General features: G+C 51.3%; 1 protein-coding gene across 1 annotated transcript in view; it reads right to left on the bottom strand.

Moving 5' to 3' along the window:
- plxna4 (plexin A4) overlaps window positions 1-22,500 on the bottom strand; it is a gene marked incomplete at both ends in the record, with an annotated part of 85,637 nt that overhangs the window by 6,312 nt on the left and 56,825 nt on the right. Inside the window, 7 exon segments of the mRNA XM_079755975.1 lie at window positions 4,063-4,232; window positions 8,451-8,641; window positions 11,735-11,834; window positions 16,442-16,545; window positions 19,067-19,226; window positions 20,248-20,394; window positions 21,469-21,535. Of these exon segments, the coding sequence (XP_079612101.1) occupies window positions 4,063-4,232; window positions 8,451-8,641; window positions 11,735-11,834; window positions 16,442-16,545; window positions 19,067-19,226; window positions 20,248-20,394; window positions 21,469-21,535 (939 nt within the window).

Raw genomic sequence — 22,500 nt, 5'->3', positions numbered from 1 at the left:
TGGTGGTGGTGGTGTGGTGGTGGTGGTGGTGGTGTTGAGGTGTGGTGGTGGTGGTGGTGGTGGTGGTGGTGGTGGAGGTGGTGGTGGTGGTGGTGGAGGTGGTGGTGGTGTTGAGGTGGTGGTGGTGGTGGTGGTGTTGAGGTGGTGGTGGTGGTGGTGTGGTGGTGTGGTGTGGTGGTGGTGGTGGTGGTGTTGAGGTGTGGTGGTGGTGGAGGTGGTGGTGGTGGTGTGGTGGTGGTGGTGGTGTTGAGGTGGTGGTGGAGGTGTTGAGGTGGTGTTGAGGTGTGGTGGTGGTGGTGGTGGTGTGGTGGTGGTGGTGGTGTTGAGGTGGTGCTGGTGGGGGGGTCAGTGGTGGTGGAGTACAGCAGAACACACCAGGCCCCGGCTAGTGTGTGTGTCTGTGTGTGTCTGTGTGTGTCTGTGTGTGTCTGTGCGTGTCTGTGTGTGTCCACAGCCTCGACACCTGGCCCATTATGAAGCTCCTGTGGGCGGGACTGATTGGGATTATCTTTAATATCATTGGCTGCTGTGATGAAGGGCAGCCGTCCACAGGGAATCAGACACTGCTGGCAGCACTACGGGCCACAGTGAGGGGAGAAGAGTGGACACATCACAAGACCGCTTGGATGTAAAATGGATTCAAAACACTGCATATGTGTAACAAATCTAAGTAAGGTTTTTCAATTAATTAGAACCTTAATTTTTTTACATTTAGCATTTTTTTGTAGTTTTAATTAGTGATTTAGTGTATGATTTTAGGAACATCAGTAAACCAAATCCTAGTGAATCTTACATTTAAACCTAATCCTAGCGATTCTTTAGCCTAATCCACTTGAATCTTAAAAGTTTATCCTAGTGAATATAAACCTAATAATTTCAAACCAATCCTATCAAACCTTTAAACCAGAAGGGTCTACACCTGTTGTCGAAACACAACCTGGTTCCAAGCCTTTTCTCTGATCTCTGATCTCCTATTTAATGTCTCCACTCCCACCATAGGTTGGAGTGGAGATGATAAAACGGATTGTTTTATTGTTTTATCATTTGTATTATGAGTATTCTCTGGTCTGTGTATTTTATGGCAGAATCATCTCCACACAGCCTTGACTTGTCAACCTTCAACAAAAGGCAGATATGATCGCGTTCTGGGAGTGAAGATGTGATCAGTCTCTGTGATTGGAGCAAACAGGTGCCTTGCTCCAATCACAGAAGATAGAGCAGTGCATGAGAGAATGGAAAGACAGAGTGTTTGGTGTGTGTGTCTCTGGCTTGTGTGTGTGGGTGAGAGCAAGAATCATTGCTTGCTCAAGAGACTAATAATTAAAATTCTGCCCTTTGGGCCAAGACAAACACACACATAGTCACACACACCAAACAAGCAGACATGGTCACACACAACAAGCAGGCAGTCACACACGGAAGACACACTAACACACACTCCCACAGACATCATACACACACCAAACATACACACAATTGTGACACACACCAAACACACATACAATTGTCACACACCAAACACACATACAATTGTCACACACCAAACATACAGGCATAATTACATACACAAAACAAACACACACACCAACACATATAAAGGGTCACACATACAAACACATTCACACACACACCAAACACACCGGAATAGTCACACACACAGCAAACAAAGGCACGCACATAGTCATACACACAGGCACACACACACACAGGCGCACACACACACACAAACACCAAACACAGGCACACACAAACACAGGCACACACACACACACACACAAACACCAAACACAGGCGCACACAAACACAGGCACACACACACACACACAAACACCAAACACAGGCACACACACACACAATCACCAAACACAGGCACACACAAACACAGGCACACACACAATCACCAAACAAAACAAACGAGGAAGATGATTGGAGGAAAGGGCTGATACACGGTCCGCTAATCCAGACGATACCATCTGGAGCTGCTCACACACACACACACACACACACACACATACACACACAGAGTGGCAGGCGGACAGGCCGCAGCATCTTGACGATGTGGAGGGCAGATGAAGGGCGCGAGAGTGGTTGCTATTGGCGACAGTTTAAACGCGCCAGCCTGTGGTACCAGATGCACCTCGTGATTAAACGATAACTCCTCTATTTTTAACACACACCCTCGTTTTTTGAATTTTTTTCCCGTGGCAATATAATTTAAGTTTACCAAGCGATTAGGGGGGAAGTGGTTTTGATTGGGTTTGGTGCTGAGGAGAGCTTTGCTTGAGCCACCTGTCACCTGGCAACCAGCGTGGCCCGTAGCGCCGATGTGCTCCTCCAGAACCGCTTTAGGCGTCTGTGCTGGAATCTGATTGGGTCGTTACTGCTATGCCCACATTATCCTTCTTAAGTTCTTAGGATCAAAACAAATGGGGTGCAAACCTGAAGTGTTTTAAACCGTGAAACACAGAAAAATGATCAGGCTCGGTTTCAGTTCTGTCTTCAGTGAAGTCAGATCCTTCAAATCAAACCAAAACCAAAGAAGTACCACACAGGGTCAACTGTGAATATATATATTCACATAATCCTGTGAATCGTAATACGGACAGCAGAATACTGCATTCCTCAGACATCTCATTAATGCAGGTCCCTGGACCACTGGGGACACAGGAGATAATATATAGAGGCTTTGAGATGCATAGGAAATGCCTTTTTGTGCTTGGCTGAAGGTAATGCTGTGTAGTGTGTTTGTGCGTGTGTTCGTGTGCGCGTGGTTTTGGGTGTGTGTGCGTGTGTGTGTTTGCATGAGGTGACAGGCTTGGTCTGTTTAAACGAGATAGGGGGCCCTAATACCGAAGCCGTGTGATTATCATTAACGTTTCTTACCTCTGTAGGAAATAAAGGACTGTTAATGCCAAGATGGTATTCTTTAGAGACAATTAGGATTATGAGTGAAACAGTGTTTGTGTGTGTGTGTGTGTGTGTGTGTGTGTGTGCATGCGTTCTGATGAATGGGTGGTTCCTCACAAGCCTCTGGTGGGGGCTGATCCATTAAATGTAATGCAGTGGCTGCCCAGTGGCTTTGAGAGAAAACACTCAGGATGTAAATAGCTGCCATGATGCATCGATGGAAACACTTTGAATTAGAGAAAATAGTATTAACACTAAGATCACAAGCCAGCACACGCACACACACAAGGAAATGAAACACAGAGAAGCAATTTATCCATGCACAGAAACACACGTGCACACCAGACACACACATGCACACACACAAACACAAAGAAAAAACATACACACAGAAAACAGAAAAACACACACAGAAAATACACACACACAGACAGAATACACACACACACAGGTGCCACCATCATCCATTCACCCCTGTCTTATCCGTCCAGCTGCACACGGCCGTTACATTCCCCCGTTCCCATGGTGCACTTGGTGTGAGCGATGCATGCTGGGACCTTTGGCAAAGGCCAACAGGCTAATTAGACATTATATTGTGCTCAAGTCCCATGGAGGTTCTCCTGTCTCCCTCCCACCTCTCCTTCCATCCCCTGAGCCCACCCCATCACTATCGCCTTAATTAATCATCTTTAAAAATGTGTGTTACTATACGCCGAAAGAAGAGAAGAAAGGCACGCTCCATCACGGGGGTGTTTCCACGGCGACATGCTTCCCCCCCCCCACCCAGCGTGCACCGTCAGGACGTATGGCGGGGCCAAGGCTCCACGAGGGCCCCTTCTCCCTTCAGACCTGGCCGCATGTCAACAGTGCCACCGAACACGCAGGTCATACAGGTGTGTGTGTGTGTGCGTGCGTACGTGTGTGTGTGTGTAGGGGCATTGATTTCTGAGTGTGTGTGTGACAAAATTAACAGCATTCATGAATGGCAAAAGAAAATGCTTCCATTTCAGGCTAATAAAAATACATATGAAGTAAAAAGAAAACAAATCAACAAATCTGTACTAGAATGTACTGCTCATTTCTTGTGTGTGTGTGTGTGTGTGTGTGTGTGTGTGTGTGTGTGTGTGTGTGGGGGGGGGGACAGGCCTGGCTCACCAGTTGCTCTTCCATGTGTGGCGCACGTGTGGGTCGTGGATGCTGTGTTTGTCGGCCTGTTCGTCCAGGAAGTCGAACATGTACTTGATGGCCAGCGGCAGGGCGCTGCCCCGGTGGGCTGTGCTGAAGATGGTCTCAAACAGGTCGTCAACAAACTTCTGCAGTGTGCCCTGTAGGAGGAAGAGGAGGAAGAGGAGGAGGAGGAGGGGGGAGGAGGAGGAGGGGGGGGGAGGGGGAGGAGGAGGGGGGAGGAGGAGAGAGGAGGAGGAGGAGGAGGAGGAGGGGGGAGGAGGAGGGGGGGGGGAGGGGGAGGAGGAGGGGGGAGGAGGAGAGAGGAGGAGGAGGGGGAGGGGGAGAAAGAGAAAGAGGAGGAGGAGGGAGAGGAGGAGGAGGGGGGAGGAGGGGGGAGGAGGAGGAGGGGGGGGAGGGGGAGGAGGAGGGGGAAGGAGGAGGAGGAGGAGGGGGAGGGGGAGAAAGAGAAAGAGGAGGAGGAGGGAGAGGAGGAGGAGGAGGGGGGAGGAGGAGGAGGGGGGGAGGGGGAGGGGGAGGAGGAGAAAGAGAAAGAGGAGGAGGAGGGAGAGGAGGAGGAGGAGGGGGAGGAGGAGGAGGGGGATGGGGAGGAGGAGGAGGGAGAGGAGGAGGAGGGGGAGGAGGAGGGAGAGGAGGAGGAGGAGGGGGGAGGAGGAGGAGGAGAAAGAGAAAGAGGAGGAGGAGGGGGAGGAGGAGGAGGAGGAGGAGGAGGAGGAGGAGGAGGAGGGAGAGGAGGAAGAGGAGGAGGAGGAGGGGGGAGAGGAGGAGGAGGGGGAGGGGGAGGAGGAGGAGGAGGGGGAGGGGGAGGGGGAGGAGGAGGAGGAGAAGGAGGGGGAGGAAGAGAAGGAGGAGGGAGGAGGAAGAGGAGGAGGGATGGGGAGGCAGATGAGGAAGATGAGGAGGGGGGAGGAGGAGGAGGAGATTATAATACAGGATCAGAATCAAGAATCATCGTATAACAACTTCACTGTGAGGATCTAACCGATGGGTTTGTTGAGTGAGGGAAGTGCATTCCTATTATGAACGCTGTGGCTTTGCTTTGATAACTATTACTAATACTGAATGCCTGAACACGAGCTGACCTAATTCATTCAGACACAGGTCATTGGATGACAGAGTGCGAACGCTTTAAAACACACAGACAGAACCAGAACTCGTGAAAGAGCGAGCAAAGAAAGTATGCCAAATTCATTTTCAGTTTAAAAGTGTCCTACATTTCCCAGCCTGTAGGTCTAAATGGCACCTGGTGCATGAACCGATGTTCCTGTGTGTGTGTGTGTGTGTGAATGTGTACGTGTGTGTCTGTGTGTCACTGTCTGTGTGTGTTTGTGTATACATAGGTGTGTGTGTGTGTGTGTCACTGTCTCTGTGTTTGTGTACCGACTGGTGTGTGTATCTGTGAGTCACTCTCTCTGTGTTTGTGTACCTAGGTGTGTGTGTGTCTATGTATGTGTGTGTGCACATGCAGAAAGCGTGTATGAGTGTGTTTGACAGTGCATGTAAATTAATTCCTATCTCCTATCTTTGAAACTCGGAACGCTCGATTCTGCCGGTAAGGATTTGATGTGGGAAATTGTTATTTCACAGTTGACTTTTAATAAGAGCGCAGACAGGAAGGCCTATCTCCCTATAAGCCTCTTTGTGGCAAAGGATTAGCTCTCACACTGCACCATTGACCCTAATTTGGTTTAATGTTGTCGACTTTAAGGTGGAGGAGGGAGAGGAGGAAGAGGCGAGCGAGAGATGAGGCTGAAAGAGCGAGAGATTGAGAACATGAGAGAGAGAGACAGCGAGAGAGAGAGAGGGGAAAGTGTCTAATCCCTCTTGTAACAAACGCCTTGATAGGATGCAGTGGAACGGACGAGAGCCAGAACAAGAGTGAGAGATGCAAATAAAATGAAGAGATGGAGGTTTTCTTTATCAGCCGGATAAAAGAGAAAAAACAAAGGGGGAACACGATTGAACAAGGTACTTGTGCTACCTGCAGACCAACACACACACACACACACACACACAAACACACAAATGTGATTAGGTTTGAAGGAGGTGATCATATCAAGTAGTGAGGGACGGAACGGGGACAGAGAATGGAGCAGGCCTTTCACGGAGCCCACCCTTAGGGAGAAGGAATTAATTTAGTTCAAAAAAATATAGATTCATAATTCTGAACCTCCGTGGTTTAGGGTTGGACATTTGCTTTGAATGTAATTAACACTCTACACACTAATAATGCTCTGCGTGCATTGAGCATGAGTATGTAAATGAGCAGGGCTGTAATCCTACTCTTTAGAGATATCCAGATTTGTATCGTTGACATTCTTGTAAAGGTACTGTGTGTGTGTGTGTGTGTGTGTGTGTGTGTGTGTGTGTGTGTGTGTGTGTGTGTGTGTGTGTGTGTGTGTGTGCGTCGTTTCCTCTCGTCTCTGTTCTGTTCACAGCCCTGTAAGGTTCACCGTGTCATCCAGCTGCCCTCCAGAGATCACAGAATGTCATCTATTCGTACACACACACACACACACACACACACACGCAGTGGGGTCGCTGTGTGTGTGTGAGTGTGTGCAGACCGCCTGGCCGGCTCTCAGTCCCTGACGCTGATGGAGCTAATAGCGCAGTCGTCAGGGCTGTTGCTAGGGGGGGTGCTTATTGGTCAGGTGAAGGCCAAACGCAGTCCTTTACACCGCCTGTCTACCCAATCATTTCTCACCAAGAGAGATTGCCGCTCAAGATAAACTGGTTATTTCACACACACACACACACACACACACACACACACACACACACACACACACACACACACACACACACACACACACACACACACACACACACACACACACACAGACACAATCCAGTCGGGAGGGATGGTGAGCTGTCTTGCAGCCCTCTGGTTCCCTGGGTGATAGCAGGGTTATGTGTGTGTGTGTGTGTGTGTGTGTGTGTGTGTGTGTGCGTGCGTGCGTGTGTGTGCGTGTGTTGCATACTTGTGCGTGGGTGTTTGGTTTGGATAAGTGTGTGTGTGTGCATGCAGCTTAGTCAGTTCAACATCAATTGTCACACAATTTTTTTTAAGGCAAATAGATTTCAAAGGATAAGTTTGAGGTTGTTTGTGTTTAATTCAATAAGAAATAAAATCCAATGACATCCATTCCTTGAACGACCATCTTGACCCCAAAAACGGCAGTTTTCAATTTAATGCCATATTTCTGCCTGTGCTTGCATGTGTGCGCTCTCACACCAAACCCCAGTGTCCCCAGTATACCAACAATACCCAAGATAAGATAGATGGGGAGAGAGAGAGAGAGAGAGAGAGAGAGAGCGAGCGAGCGAGAGAGAGAGTCTTTTCATCAATCAGAGGACCAGGCGTCTCAGTCGTGTGTTGGTAATTTACATGTAGCCTTCAGATCAAAGTCACATTTCCCTCCAAACCAAATTCCCCCCCCCCTCGGGGAAGCGCAGCCGAAGAGGCTTGATTTAGAACGTTTGTGTTTTCCTTTTACCCGCGATAATATCTGCTCTAATAACGGAAAGAACACCTTCTCCCGCCTGGCGCTTCCATCCTTATTTACCGTCTTTGATACGCAGCAGCACGCTACACAACAGCAACCGAAAAAATGGCAAAACAAACTAATAATATCTGCATATTCCCTCTCTGGTGCCTCTGGGAAGAAACAAATGCATTTGAATAATGTGTCGGGCTGCGATGACTCAGAACGGGGAAATGTAAAACCAGGAGCCGGCCCACAGTCACAGCAACCTGGAACCTCCTTTTGGTGACCTCTGACCTTTGTTGTCTTTGTTAGTATTTTGTTTGTTAACCTTTTGTTCACCCTGGGTCCCTCCAACCCGGGCGTCAGATGCTTTTATAACCTTACAGGCAGGCCGACCCTTCTGTCCATTGAAGCACACCGACCGGTCAAGAGGCACCCTTATGTCCCTGGAAATATCATAACGGGCATGGAAGCACCCTAACATCCATGGACACACCCCAACATCCATGGAAGCACCCTGACATCCATGGAAGCACCCTGACATCCATGGAAGCCCCCTGACATCCATGGAAGCACCCTGACATCCATGGAAGCACCCTGACATCCATGGAAGCACCCTGACATCCATGGAAGCCCTCTGACATCCATGGAAGCACCCTGACATCCATGGAAGCCCCCTGACATCCATGGAAGCACACTAAAGTTCAGGTACGATGAGTTCCTTGTGGGTTAGGTCACGGTGACCCCTCCTCCATGGGCCTTGAGCGTGTTTATGCTAACAGCTAGCTCTCCACATTGAACCATAACCACAGGATGACCTGGGTCTCCCCGGGTCTCCCGGGGTTCCCCTCTCGGGGGCCAGCCCACCTTGGTGGCCAGCAGGCGGGTGAGATAGATCTCGGAGACCATCTTGCTGCCGCGGTCGCCCTCCTTCTGGTCCCCGTGCTCGTGGTTCTTCACCAGGTGCCACACCTTCACGCCGCTCTCCGGGTCAGCGCTCAGCATGGGGGTGCGGGAGCGCAGGCTGTCCGGGCTGCCCGTGTACTTGATCATGTTCTCTGTGAGGATGAACGCACACACACACACACACACACACACACACACACACACACACACACACACACACACACACACACAGTACGGAACGGTTTAATTACGTCTGCAACTGAAATAACAGTACAAAATAAAACTGAGAGAGAGAGTGAGCGAGAGAGAGAGAGAGAGAGAGAGAGAGAGAGAGACAAAGACAGCATTAAACAACAATACATGATATATACTAGTGCAGTGCAAATATACATTGAGAAAAAGCTGTGATTCAAGTAACTACCAACATTATGTTTCCTTCAAAGGAACAGTACACCAAAGCAGTGCACACAAATGTAAGTATAACTCAAACGTGTTTCAAAAAAACTGGGACAACACCTGGATCGAGAATACAAAAATGCGTAGATCTTCTCTATTTTTTTTGGAGGCAGCAGCGCAATGCCCTTGGGCTAGTGTTGCCCTTGGGCTAGCATTGCGATATTGCCATGCTACCAGTTTGTTTTTGTGCCGGGGCCGTCCAATTTCCAGCTGGCGTGAGATTGGAAATGAAACTTTAACAGAGCATGCTCAGTTAATTTTTCATGGCTTCCCCTTCCTCTGCTTCTTCTTCTTCCTCCTCTTCTTCATTCTCATCCTCTTCCTCCAGGGCTCCCAGAGAGACAAAAGGGCGGCGCCAAACCGAACAGGTGTCAGCGGCGATGGAATACGCATGGCCCGCCGGCAACCTGAGCAACGATGACATTTGGAAACGCGTGGCTCGAGGAGTGTTTACACAGTGTGAAAATAATCGATCAGCGAGGCTGCGGTTACTTTTGGACAGGAATCAATGGCTGTCAAGAGAGGTTGGAGATGAGGGTTGGGGGGGTAAGAAGGGTATAACGTCGGCTAGGGATGCACGTTGGCGGGTTTAGGGAGATATTGTTTTCATGTGTCTTTGTGGGTTTAAGTATGCGGCAGTAAACATGTTAAAATGGACAATATATTTTGGTATCTTTAATATCTGTTAATGAGGTCATTTATGCATACAGTTTAATGTTTGTGTTTATTAAAGACTGTTTTAAAAGCAAACACCTTTTATTTAATTAAATGTTATGAAATGTAATTAAACAGAAAAAGTTCTATCAATATTTAATGTAAACTTAAAGTAAATAAATGAATATCATTATTCATTTATTACCGATGCGTCTTTTTGCCTTCCCCTTTCAGATAAGTTGCCCCTGGTGCTTGTTGGCTGGGGTGCGTTAGAGAGATGGCGGCGTTTTGAAAGAGTGGATGATATTTACCTCCTTTCTTCACAACACATAATGGAAATATTCCATCAAAGGCCTGAGACATTCCCTGCCTTCCACTCTCAACCTGATGGCTGCTCAGCAGCACAGCTCTCTGTTCAACTTTTGTCCCTTTCACAAATCCTTTTTGCTTTTCAAGAAACCACTAAAGGCATCCTCACCCTCTCTCTCTCTCTCTCTCTGTCTCTGTCTGTCTCTGTCTCTCTCTCTCTCTCTCTCTCTCTCTCTCTCTCTCTCTCTCTCTGTCTCAGACATCTACGCTTGGTGAGTTCAAAGCCGCTCTTCAGCAGCCAGAGCCACTCTCAAGTGGATCTCACTTGGGTTTGATGTCAACCGCCCCCCCCCCCCACCCCTCTCACCCCTCACCCATCCTACCTCACCCTCCTGCCTGCCACAAAAAAGTGAGAAAGAAGGTGAGAGAGGGAGAGAGGGAGAGAGAGAGATACAAGAGATAACACCTGGCATCCTGCCCTTTTAATTTCTTCTCCATCCTCCAGTGTGGTCACCAGCTCTCTCCCCGCCTCCTCCCTTCTACCCCCCCCCCATCCCCTCTTCTCCTCCACTCCCTCTTCATCTGGTCCAATTTGGCTCAGCGGAGGTGGAGGAGGTGGAGGAGGAGGAGTGAAAGGCGGAGACGAAGGTGAAGCGCATAATTCGCCCGATGCATTTGATGTGCGTCAAGTGTTTGTGGGCCGCCGTGACCGGCGCTTTGATCAGCCCTGATTGGCTGGTGTCTGGAGGGGAGGCGACCAGCGGGCGCGGAGGCGACAACAAAGCGGCCGAGCGGACGGCGTTACAGACGGGGGCGTCTGTCCTTGAGACACCGCCGGCCAGACGACCAGAGAAAGGGCACTGTTTACAATCTTGTTATTTCCCGCTTTCTTTCTTCTTCCATTTGTGATTAGGCCCTTGGCCCCGCCCTCTGGGGGTCTCTGAGACGGGTGGAAGTGGTTGGGGGACTTCCTACCTCCTCACGGCTGTTTGAACCTGATGAAATCCCTCTGATCAAAGTGCTCCCCGATTCAGTTTGGATGTTGTTAAGTTCAACACCAAGGAAGGCTCGGATTTACGCACGCGAGTTGTTATTGTTGTTATTTATCTTTCAAACTCGAAAAGTGCTTCCACCCACGCTGCCCTAAAACGGACCCCTCAGACGCCAGCATACAAAGGGCTGCTGGCCCCCAGGCAGAGCGTTTGGAGGTCAATGCCTGCTGTCGGGGGGAGGAGGTCTTACTTTAGGGCCGACATGTCGTGTCGGGGTCGTTGGAGGGAGTCGTGAGGAGGTGTTTGTGGGGACCGCTCAGGGAGTCGTGAGGAGGTGTTTGTGGGGACCGTTCAGGGAGTCATGTGGAGGTGTTTGTGGGGACCGTTCAGGGAGTCGTGGGAGGTGTTTGTGGGGACCGTTCAGGGAGTCATGTGGAGGTGTTTGTGGGGACCGTTCAGGGAGTCATGTGGAGGTGTTTGTGGGGACCGTTCAGGGAGTCATGTGGAGGTGTTTGTGGGGACCGTTCAGGGAGTCATGTGGAGGTGTTTGTGGGGACCGTTCAGGGAGTCATGTGGAGGTGTTTGTGGGGAGCGTTCAGGGAGTCGTGTGGAGGTGTTTGTGGGGACCGTTCAGGCAGTCGTGAGGAGTTGTTTGTGGGGACCGCTCAGAGACTTGTGTTGTGTTCTGGTCCCATTCAATTAACATAAGTTAATTGAATGTCTTGCTCCAGCCCTGGCTAAAAGAGCCACCTGGAAGTGGGGGCTGGCAGCGGGGGGCTCGGGGGGGGGGGGGCTCGGGGGGGGGGATGATGTGCGTGCGGACGACGGACTCACCGTATTTACTGGCGGAGGTTCTGGACACGGTGGAGTTGTTGACCGAGTTGTAGGCCGTCACCTGCTTAGGGACGAGGGCCACGATGGAATTATCGGGCACCTGCGACACACACACACACACACAGACATAGACACACACCAACACACACACACACGCACACACACAAAGAAATAACAGTGTTACCAAGGCAATGTGATAGTACCCGATTGCAACACCACAAACCATGGGCCTCGTTCTGACACACGGATACGGTCATAGAGCGTCTCTCTACCAATCTCTTTGTTCATAGTTTATATAGGATTAACAGAGAAAGATACAGAGTCATTCTGCGTTTAAAGGCAGTCCTTCCAGTCCTCCAGCGGACCGGGGGGGGGGAATGTCCCCAAATCCCTATTCAATAATATCCGGATCTCAAGCTCCCAGTTAATGAGGTCGTCCCCCTCCCCACACGGACACACATACACACACACATACACACACACACACACACACACACACACACACACACACACACACACACACAATGACCTGTAAGCATGTGCGTGTGTGTATACAGTGTACGGCTTCATATGAAGACATTGTCTGTATTTAGTTTGAGCATAAAATATGGAAAGTGGTGCATCCTTTAGATTTATGGTTCAGGCAGTGGTAAGGGTGTGTGTGTTTGTGTGTGTGTGAGTCAGTCAGCATTCCCACATGTCAGCTGAACTGAATTCAATTAACACGACTGGGAGAGAGGTTAGTCCCACCCCTCTCACACACACAGACACACACACACACACACACACACACACACACACACACACACACACACACAGACACACACACACACACACACACACACACACACACACACACACACACACACACACACACCACCCACACCCACACACTCTTCTAGAGATCACTTCAATTAACCCCGCCGTAGTTGCGTGTGTGTGTGTGTGTGTGTGTGTGTGTGTGTGTTGGTGTGTGTATGTGTATGTGTGTGTTGGGATGTATTTTGGCGTGATAAATAGTGGGTTTTGATTGGATTACACCATTGTGCTCAAACTGCCCTGCATAATAATAATATTAATATGCATCTGTGTGTGTGTGTGTGTGTGTGTGTGTGTGTGTGTGTGTGTGTGTGTGTGTGTGTGTGTGTGTGTGTGGGAGGGGGGGGGGACACTCCCCTGAAGGCCAGCCTTGTATTGGTGAACAGACGTGATGAGGAGAACCAGAGTAACGGAGCGCAATGAGAAGAGAGGAAGCAGTGGTGTAAGGGAGGAAGGGGGAGGGAGGGGGAGGGAGGGGGAGGGAGGGGGAGAGGGAGGGAGGGAGGGAGGGGGAGGGAGGGAGGTGAGGGGGAGGGAGGGAGGGGGAGGGAGGGAGGGAGGGAGGGAGGGAGGGAGGGGGAGGGAGGGGGAGGGAGGGAGGGAGGGGGAGGGAGGGGGAGGGAGGGAGGGGGAGGGAGGGAGGGAGGGAGGGAGGGGGAGGGAGGGAGGGGGAGGGAGGGGGATGATCAGATATGGCAAATGTTTATTTTGGCCCGCGGCGATAGCATGTATTTCCTTACAGGAGTGGGAAATGGGAACGTCTTCGCTCAATAAAGTGATGCAACTGTCACGCCGTAGACACTTAATGAAGGCAGATGGAAACAGCACACGGAGCATGGAAAAATACATGTTTACTGTTTGTGTGTGTGTGAATGATGTGTGGGGGTGTGTGTGTGTGTGTGTGTGTGTCTGTGTGTGATGTGTGCGCGCGGGTGGTACATGTTCGCCCCAGGCATGTTTTGATGAAGCTCCATAAGTTGAGGTAAGAGCCGAGCTGTGTGCAGTGACAAGCTGTGAGCGCTCCCATCTCCCAGGACAGCCCCAGACCGCACTGTGGCTGTTGGACGCACCATCTTAAAGCTCCACTTGGATAGCACACAGCAATAACACCAAGGCAGTAGCAGCTAGGGTTAGCATCTGAACTCACTATGAGCTAGATCCTGTACCTCTCATAGGGCCAATAGAATAGGGTGCTCTCCCTGTCCTCTCCACCCAAGGGGGAGGAGGGGGGGAGGGGCTGGGTGGGGGGAGGAGGGGGGGGACTGGGCGGGGGGGAGGAGGGGGGGGACTGGGTGGGGGGGAGGAGGGGGGGGAGGGGCTGGGTGGGGGGGAGGAGGGGGGGGAGGGACTGGGTGGGGGGGAGGTGGGGGAGGGACTGGGTGGGGGGGAGGAGGTGAGGTGCTGGGTGGGGGGGAGGGGGGGAAGGGACTGGGTGGGGGGGAGGAGGTGAGGTGCTGGGTGGGGGGGAGGAGGTGAGGGGCTGGGTGGGGGGGAGGAGGTGAGGGGCTGGGTGGGGGGGAGGTGGGGGAGGGACTTGGCGGGGGGAGGAGGTGAGGTGCTGGGTGGGGGGGAGGAGGGGGGGGAGGGACTGGGTGGGGGGGAGGAGGTGAGGGGCTGGGTGGGGGGGAGGTGAGGTGCTGGGTGATGAGGAGGTGAGGTGCTGGGTGATGAGGAGGAGGTGAGGTGCTGGGTGATGAGGAGGTGGGTGAGGTGCTGGGTGATGAGGAGGTGAGGTGCTGGGTGATGAGGAGGTGGGTGAGGGGCTGGGTGATGAGGAGGTGAGGGGCTGGGTGATGAGGAGGAGGTGAGGTGCTGGGTGATGAGGAGGAGGTGAGGTGCTGGGTGATGAGGAGGTGGGTGAGGTGCTGGGTGATGAGGAGGTGAGGGGCTGGGTGATGAGGAGGAGGTGAGGTGCTGGGTGATGAGGAGGTGGGTGAGGTGCTGGGTGATGAGGAGGTGAGGTGCTGGGTGATGAGGAGGTGAGGGGCTGGGTGATGAGGAGGTGGGTGAGGTGCTGGGTGATGAGGAGGTGAGGGGCTGGGTGATGAGGAGGAGGTGAGGTGCTGGGTGATGAGGAGGTGGGTGAGGTGCTGGGTGATGAGGAGGTGAGGTGCTGGGTGATGAGGAGGTGAGGGGCTGGGTGATGAGGAGGTGGGTGAGGTGCTGGGTGATGAGGAGGAGGTGAGGTGCTGGGTGATGAGGAGGTGGGTGAGGTGCTGGGTGATGAGGAGGTGAGGGGCTGGGTGATGAGGAGGAGGTGAGGGGCTGGGTGATGAGGAGGTGGGTGAGGTGCTGGGTGATGAGGAGGTGGGTGAGGGGCTGGGTGATGAGGAGGTGAGGTGCTGGGTGATGAGGAGGAGGTGAGGTGCTGGGTGATGAGGAGGAGGTGAGGTGCTGGGTGGGGAGGAGGTGAGGGGCTGGGTGATGAGGAGGTGGGTGAGGTGCTGGGTGATGAGGAGGAGGTGAGGTGCTGGGTGATGAGGAGGTGGGTGAGGGGCTGGGTGATGAGGAGGAGGTGAGGGGCTGGGTGATGAGGAGGAGGTGAGGGGCTGGGTGATGAGGAGGTGGGTGAGGTGCTGGGTGATGAGGAGGAGGTGAGGTGCTGGGTGATGAGGAGGTGAGGTGCTGGGTGATGAGGAGGTGAGGGGCTGGGTGATGAGGAGGTGGGTGAGGTGCTGGGTGATGAGGAGGAGGTGAGGTGCTGGGTGATGAGGAGGTGAGGTGCTGGGCGATGAGGAGGTGAGGTGCTGGGTGATGAGGAGGTGAGGGGCTGGGTGATGAGGAGGAGGTGAGGTGCTGGGTGATGAGGAGGTGAGGTGCTGGGTGATGAGGAGGAGGTGAGGGGCTGGGTGATGAGGAGGTGGGTGAGGGGCTGGGTGATGAGGAGGTGAGGGGCTGGGTGATGAGGAGGTGAGGGGCTGGGTGATGAGGAGGTGAGGTGCTGGGTGATGAGGAGGAGGTGAGGTGCTGGGTGATGAGGAGGTGGGTGAGGTGCTGGGTGATGAGGAGGTGAGGTGCTGGGTGATGAGGAGGAGGTGAGGTGCTGGGTGATGAGGAGGTGAGGTGCTGGGTGATGAGGAGGAGGTGAGGTGCTGGGTGATGAGGAGGTGGGTGAGGTGCTGGGTGATGAGGAGGTGAGGTGCTGGGTGATGAGGAGGTGGGTGAGGGGCTGGGTGATGAGGAGGTGAGGGGCTGGGTGATGAGGAGGAGGTGAGGGGCTGGGTGATGAGGAGGTGAGGTGCTGGGTGATGAGGAGGTGAGGGGCTGGGTGATGAGGAGGAGGTGAGGTGCTGGGTGATGAGGAGGTGGGTGAGGTGCTGGGTGGGGAGGAGGTGAGGGGCTGGGTGATGAGGAGGAGGTGAGGGGCTGTGTGATGAGGAGGTGAGGTGCTGGGTGATGAGGAGGTGAGGGGCTGGGTGATGAGGAGGAGGTGAGGTGCTGGGTGATGAGGAGGTGGGTGAGGTGCTGGGTGGGGAGGAGGTGAGGGGCTGGGTGATGAGGAGGTGGGTGAGGGGCTGGGTGATGAGGAGGAGGTGAGGGGCTGGGTGGGGAGGAGGTGAGGGACTGGGTGGGGAGGAGGTGAGGGGCTGGGTGATGAGGAGGTGAGGTGCTGGGTGATGAGGAGGTGAGGGGCTGGGTGATGAGGAGGTGGGTGAGGTGCTGGGTGATGAGGAGGAGGTGAGGGGCTGGGTGATGAGGAGGTGAGGTGCTGGGTGATGAGGAGGTGAGGGGCTGGGTGATGAGGAGGTGGGTGAGGTGCTGGGTGATGAGGAGGAGGTGAGGTGCTGGGTGATGAGGAGGAGGTGAGGTGCTGGGTGATGAGGAGGAGGTGAGGTGCTGGGTGGGGGTCCCTTCAGGGCCTAGCTCTCTCGGTGTGGCGTGGTGTACCTGGTAGTGGGCCAGCATGTTGAGTCTCTTCCAGTCTCCTTCAATCTTGGTGGTGAGGTCTTCGTCCTGGAGAATCGTGCGCTGTCCTCTGCCTTGGCGCCATTCTGTCAGAAGAAAACATGAGCAACACCGTTGAAGATCTTCATCCTGACCATGGATAAGCCAGGTGGGATGACTGAGAAGCTTTCATTCTATCACAGATTCTGGTCAACAGGAAAAGTGTTCTAGTGAATCTGTGCCAAAAGATCCCAGAAATCAGCTGTTTATTTACTCTTCTGCGACGTGGACATAACATTAATCTCCAAATACTAGAACTTCCAAACAAACAGGTGTGGGCACCGACCAGATTGAAGTAATCTTTTTTCCAACCAAACGCACAACTGACGTAATCCCTCCATCTTTAGTGTTGTTCACTTAAGCACAGCCCCCCCCTTCTCCCGGCCTCAACAGGATCAGGGGTGGGGGGGATCACCTTCATATGAAGATGCAATGAACCCGTCCTCGAGATGGAGCCCAGCGAACAAACGAGAAAATGAAGGATAAATGGCTAAATAGCAAATAATATGATAAATACATACTCCATAAGTTAAAACGTTTTTGTGTCAGGAAATTATTTTTAATAACTCCCTATTCTATCCTCGTCTGTCTTGGCAACCAGGAAATTCATCAATATAAAAATATATATATATTAATAAATGCACAAACGAATGCAACGGGCGTTCATTATGCGTATTGTTCTCACAACGAAGGACGACACAAGACATTTAAAGCGACAGAATGCCGAGAAATAATTCCAATTCTGCCCCATAATCATAAGACAACACATTGTAAAACAATGGCTTCCAGCAGTATGTTGTCAAAAGGCTAAACCAATTATCTCCCTCAGGAAGCACACGGCCCCATTCCCCACGGCCACTGAGCTGCTCCAATCCTTCATAAGATATGCCAAGCCAAAATCGAATACTGTTGACGATACAGAAAACATTAAAAGATTAAAACCCACAGCGCAGGTTGGAAATACGCGTGTCTGAATCAAATTTGCTGAAATCATTCATAATCCATACGTGTGGTTTGGTGAGAGGGGAAGTGGACCCCATCAGAAAGATATCTACTTGCAGCGGTTGGTTATCCCTCCATTCATATTATATATAGAGAAATACGGTAGACTAGATTCATTTAGGTATCTCTTGTTATTCCTCCATTCATATTATATATAGAGAAATACGGTAGACTAGATTCATTTAGGTATCTCTTGTTATTCCTCAATTCATATTATACATAGAGAAATATGGTGGACTACATTCATTTAGGTATCTCTTGTTATTCCTCCATGCACACCTGGATCTGACTGCCTTTAATAAACAGTACGCCAAAGAAAATGAGCGACCAAATTGGAACAAAATAAAACACATTCTTTACAGCTTATTATGAATTTATGAATCCAGGCTTCAAAATATGGCCTGATAAGATATGAAGCACTGAAGTTCTAATAAAAATAATTACCCCCTTTCTCGCGTGCAATGTCGATTCTAAAAGCAATTCTAGCAGAAAAATAAAAGAGGACTAGAGAAATAAACACAAAATGGAAAATAGAAAAGGATAAAGAAAGTACGATAAAGGACGGTCAAGGAGGAGGGGTTTTCGTTAAACCAGGAGTTCACGGCGCACTCCGATTGATTGGCTGATCAATCTTCTGAGTCAGACGCCGGTCTACAAGAGACTCGATCGATGGCATGTTTGGAGGAGAGGAGGAGGAGGAGGATGATGAGGAGGAAGAGGAGACCAATGGGGAGGACATCTGAGACACAGACAGACCCTGGAAGCCAAGCCTCCCGAGCAGGAAGAGATTCTTCTTCTTCTCCGTCTGAGTCCGGTGTGTATTTTCGGTCGGGGTCTAGCAGAAGCCTGTGTGAAAATCGATCCTGTGTCTGAGATCAGAGGAGCCTTTCTCTCCCGGGCAAGCGGATAACAAACACTGAAGGAGCACCACCACTGTGATACTCACCCCTGGGCTCCGGAGTACACATACAGTGGGGCAAAAAAGTATTTAGTCAGCCACCAATTGTGCAAGTTCTCCCACTTAAAAAGATGAGAGAGGCCTGTAATTATCATCATAGGTATCTGGGGTTAGGGTTAGGGTTGGGGTTAGGGTAAACCCTAACCCTAACCCTAACCCTAAGTCAGTGATGGATGGAGATGCCCTGAGTGGACCTGTTGGCTTGTGTGAGTGCACAGAGGCTCCCTACCCAGGGTTAGGGTTAGGGTTAGGGTTAACCCTAACCCTAACCCTGTTGGCTTGTGTGAGTGCACAGAGGCTCCCTACCCAGGGTTAGGGTTAGGGCTAGGGTTAACCCTAACCCTAACCCTGTTGGCTTGTGTGAGTGCACAGAGGCTCCCTACCCAGGGTTAGGGTTAGGGCTAGGGTTAACCCTAACCCTAACCCTGTTGGCTTGTGTGAGTGCACAGAGGCTCCCTACCCAGGGTTAGGGTTAGGGCTAGGGTTAACCCTAACCCTAACCCTGTTGGCTTGTGTGAGTGCACAGAGGCTCCCTACCCAGGGTTAGGGTTAGTGTTAACCCTAACCCTAACCCTGTTGGCTTTTGTGAGTGGACAGAGGCTCCCTACCCAGGTCCATGTCAGAGGCCTTCTGGCGGTGGGAGTGGGGGATGTTCTTGTAGATGGAGTCCAGGATCTTCTCCTTCACCTGGCTGATGGTGTCGCAGTTCAGCACCTTCACCTGGATCTCTGGGCTCTTCTCGTTCTCCGGGTGGACACAGTTCACCACCTGGGGGGGAGAAGGAGGAGCAGTGGAGGAAAGAGGAGGGAAAATAAACAGATTTGCGTTTATTTGCTACTGCAGGCCATGAGTTATCAGGTTTTTAAAGCTTTGGTAATCTAAATATACACATATATATCTATATTATTTTTAAATTGTTCCTTAAACAACCTTAGGAGCCATGTAAGAACGTAAATAAATAAAGAAGTATTTTTGTGCGTACTGTTTTTAACGTGTTCTGTTTGGAAGAGAAGATTTTGTTTCCAATTTGAAATAAATTGGAAACATTTTGAAATTTGGAAATGGGTTGGCAGCTTGCTTCCACGAGTGGTTAGGAAGCTTTAATAAAATGATTTTTATTCCAGTTTTGTATTAGTAGATCATCATCATCATTGTTGTGCTTAAATAACCCCATTAGTGTTACAACTAGATTATTAAATAAAACCCCAGTAGGCATACATCACATTGAATTCATCTTTCTACCAATCAAGGTTTTCTCAAAATATGTGTGAAAAATTGATTTACGTTAGTTAGGCTTTCACCATCAGTTTTTGCCATCAGCGATCTTGAATAAATCTTTTTTAAATTACTTCAACAATGAAAACATGGAGAAAACAATGACTTCCCAGCTGATTCTGTCCCCAGTCGAAACCAACTGGGAAGAACGAGGGGATGATTGGTTTAGAAGACAGAAGGCAGCGACACGCTAGATTACAAATAAATGTTTAGCGGGAGAATGTGTCCACGAGTCATTCTGCGCGCACACACACACACACACACACACACACACCTTCATCCGCCCCCACACACCCCCACCTCTCTGTGTGGCCCTAAGTGGACAGCTCAGGTCAGGACAGGAAGTGGGTCACCTCCTGACCCCGGCACATGTCGGCGGGAACGCGACAACGTTGCGTTTTTCGTGGCGCTCGTCTCGAATCCGACAACTCGTGACGGGCTCTCCCCCCTCCCTCCACCCTCCCCCCCTCCCTCCCTGTAGCCCCTGCTCCCGCCAGCGGGTGAATCCGTTTACCAGCGTCTTGTAGTCGATCTGCTGCCTGATGAGCTTGTCCTCGCTGAGAGAGTAGCGTGCCTCCCCCGTGATGGAGTCGATTGGACCCTTCTCCATCTGCTGTTTGATGGCACAGAAGAGGGAGAAGAGGGGCTCGCCCGCACACTCCTGAGAGAGACATAGACAGAGAGAGAGGGAAAGAGAGAGAGAGAGAGAGAGAGAGAGAGAGAGAGAGAGAGACATAGAGCAAGAGAGGAACGAGAGAGAGAGCGAGAGTGAGCGAGAGAGAGAGACATAGAGGAGAGCGACATAGAGGGAAGAGGTTACGGGACGTAAACTGTCCAACATCCTGGATGGAGGAGTGCAGTCAGGACATAGAAAGAGTCGACTCAACCTCCCGCCCCTTCTCCCAACATGGCTCCCAATGGCTTCTCAACAAAAGGCGGGTAAAAGACGAGTAAGGCTTGAGGCTCCACCCACCTCCATCCGTCCAACACGACGTTAACATATGCCCCATAGAGCGCACCCATTAATACACTCTACACGCTGATAGGGACTGAGAGGAGTGATTGATAATGCGGTGAGAGGAGGCAGAAGAGATATAAGGTCAACCACTTCATGCCTCTCCGAAACAGCTGCCATTTATCAAAGGATGAATATTCCTCATTAATCAAGTTATTAATTCTGCTGGCGACTGATGAGGACGACGAGGTGCAGAGGTGGGGGGGCACGTTGATTGAAGGGATAAGCGTTTTGGATCAACAAAATAAGACACCCTTGGGTGTTTACATCCGGCCATTGTCCATGTTACATAAGTACTGCTTGCATGGTTTAGGGTTAGGGTAGGCTAACACTAAACCATAGGGTTTAGGGTTAGGGTAGGCTAACACTATACCATAGGGTTTAGGGTTAGGGTAGGCTAACCCTAAACCATAGGGTTTAGGGTTAGGGTAGGCTAACCCTAAACCATAGGGTTTCCCATCTGGGCCAAGTAGCCTCTTATCTTATTCTCATTTGGGAATATTTAAACAGGAGCAGAAGAAGAATTATCTGTCGCGTGAAAAAGTGTGTGATGGTCACCTCCCATTGTGGACAATAAAACAAACATCATTTGATCATAAAGCACGTTTTGTAACATGAAGGACAGTTTATTGTGGTCTTTTAGCGACAGAGGACGGGATGGAAGAGGAAGAGGGGGCGCTGTGCTGCACCTCAGGGGATCAAAACGAAGACGAGGCTTACCTTGAGGAACTTGTAGAGGAGGAAGGTGAACCAGTTAGTCAGCATCTTCTCCGCAACAGACTCGGTCCTGCGAGAGAGACGGAAAAACAAAGCAGATTGTTGCGGACAGGTGACTCTCTGTCGTAAACATGACACACACGCGCGTCACAGACCGGCTCGGACGCGATGGAAACATGAACACACACATGAGGGGGGAGGGACATACACACACACACACACACACACACACACACACACACAGGGTGTAGGTGGGTCACCCAAATCTTTTTGCACTGGGCTTGATGGGGCAGCTGTGACGGCCAGCACCGGGCCAGGTGGGGGGGGGGGGGGTGGGCTGGTGGGCTTCTTTAACAAGAGGCAAGGCAATCAAAGGCCTCACTGGATAGGGTTAGGGTTAGGGTTAGGTTAGGGCTAGGGCTAACCCTAACCCTAACCCTAACCCTAACCCAGGTGGGGGGGGGGGGGTGGGCTGGTGGGCTTCTTTAACAAGAGGCAAGGCAATCAAAGGCCTCACTGGATCCCTGTGGAGTGATGGCACTAGGGACTGAAAGAGGCCCCTCTGATACCACAGGTCCCATTGAGGTCCCATTGAGGTCCCATTGAGGTCCCATTGAGGTCCCATTGAGGTCCCATTGAGGTCCCATTGAGGTCCCATTGAGGTCCCATTGAGGTCCCATTGAGGTCCCATTGAGCGCCAGTTCACCACCTATCCACCAGGCAACACCCGATCTGCCCACAACAGAGTGACTGATTCTCTCTCTCTCTCTCCCTCTCTCTCTCTCTCTGTCTCTGTCTCTCTCTCCCTCTTTCTGTCTCTGTCTCTCTCTCTCTGTCTCTCTCTCTCTGTCTCTCTCTCTCTCTCTCTGTCTCTCTCTCCCTCTCCTCTCTCCCCTCTCTCTCTCTCTCCCCTCTCTCCCTCTCTCTCTCTCTCTGTCTCTCTCTCTGTCTCTCTCTCCCCTCTCTCCCTCCCTCTCCTCTCTCCCTCTCTCCCTCCCTCTCTGTCTCACTCTCTCTCTCTCTCTCCCTCTCTCT

Source organism: Pollachius pollachius (assembly GCF_949987615.1).
Source record: "Pollachius pollachius genome assembly, chromosome: 18".
NCBI lineage: Eukaryota > Metazoa > Chordata > Actinopteri > Gadiformes > Gadidae > Pollachius > Pollachius pollachius.
This window is presented reverse-complemented; position numbering and strand designations above follow the sequence as displayed.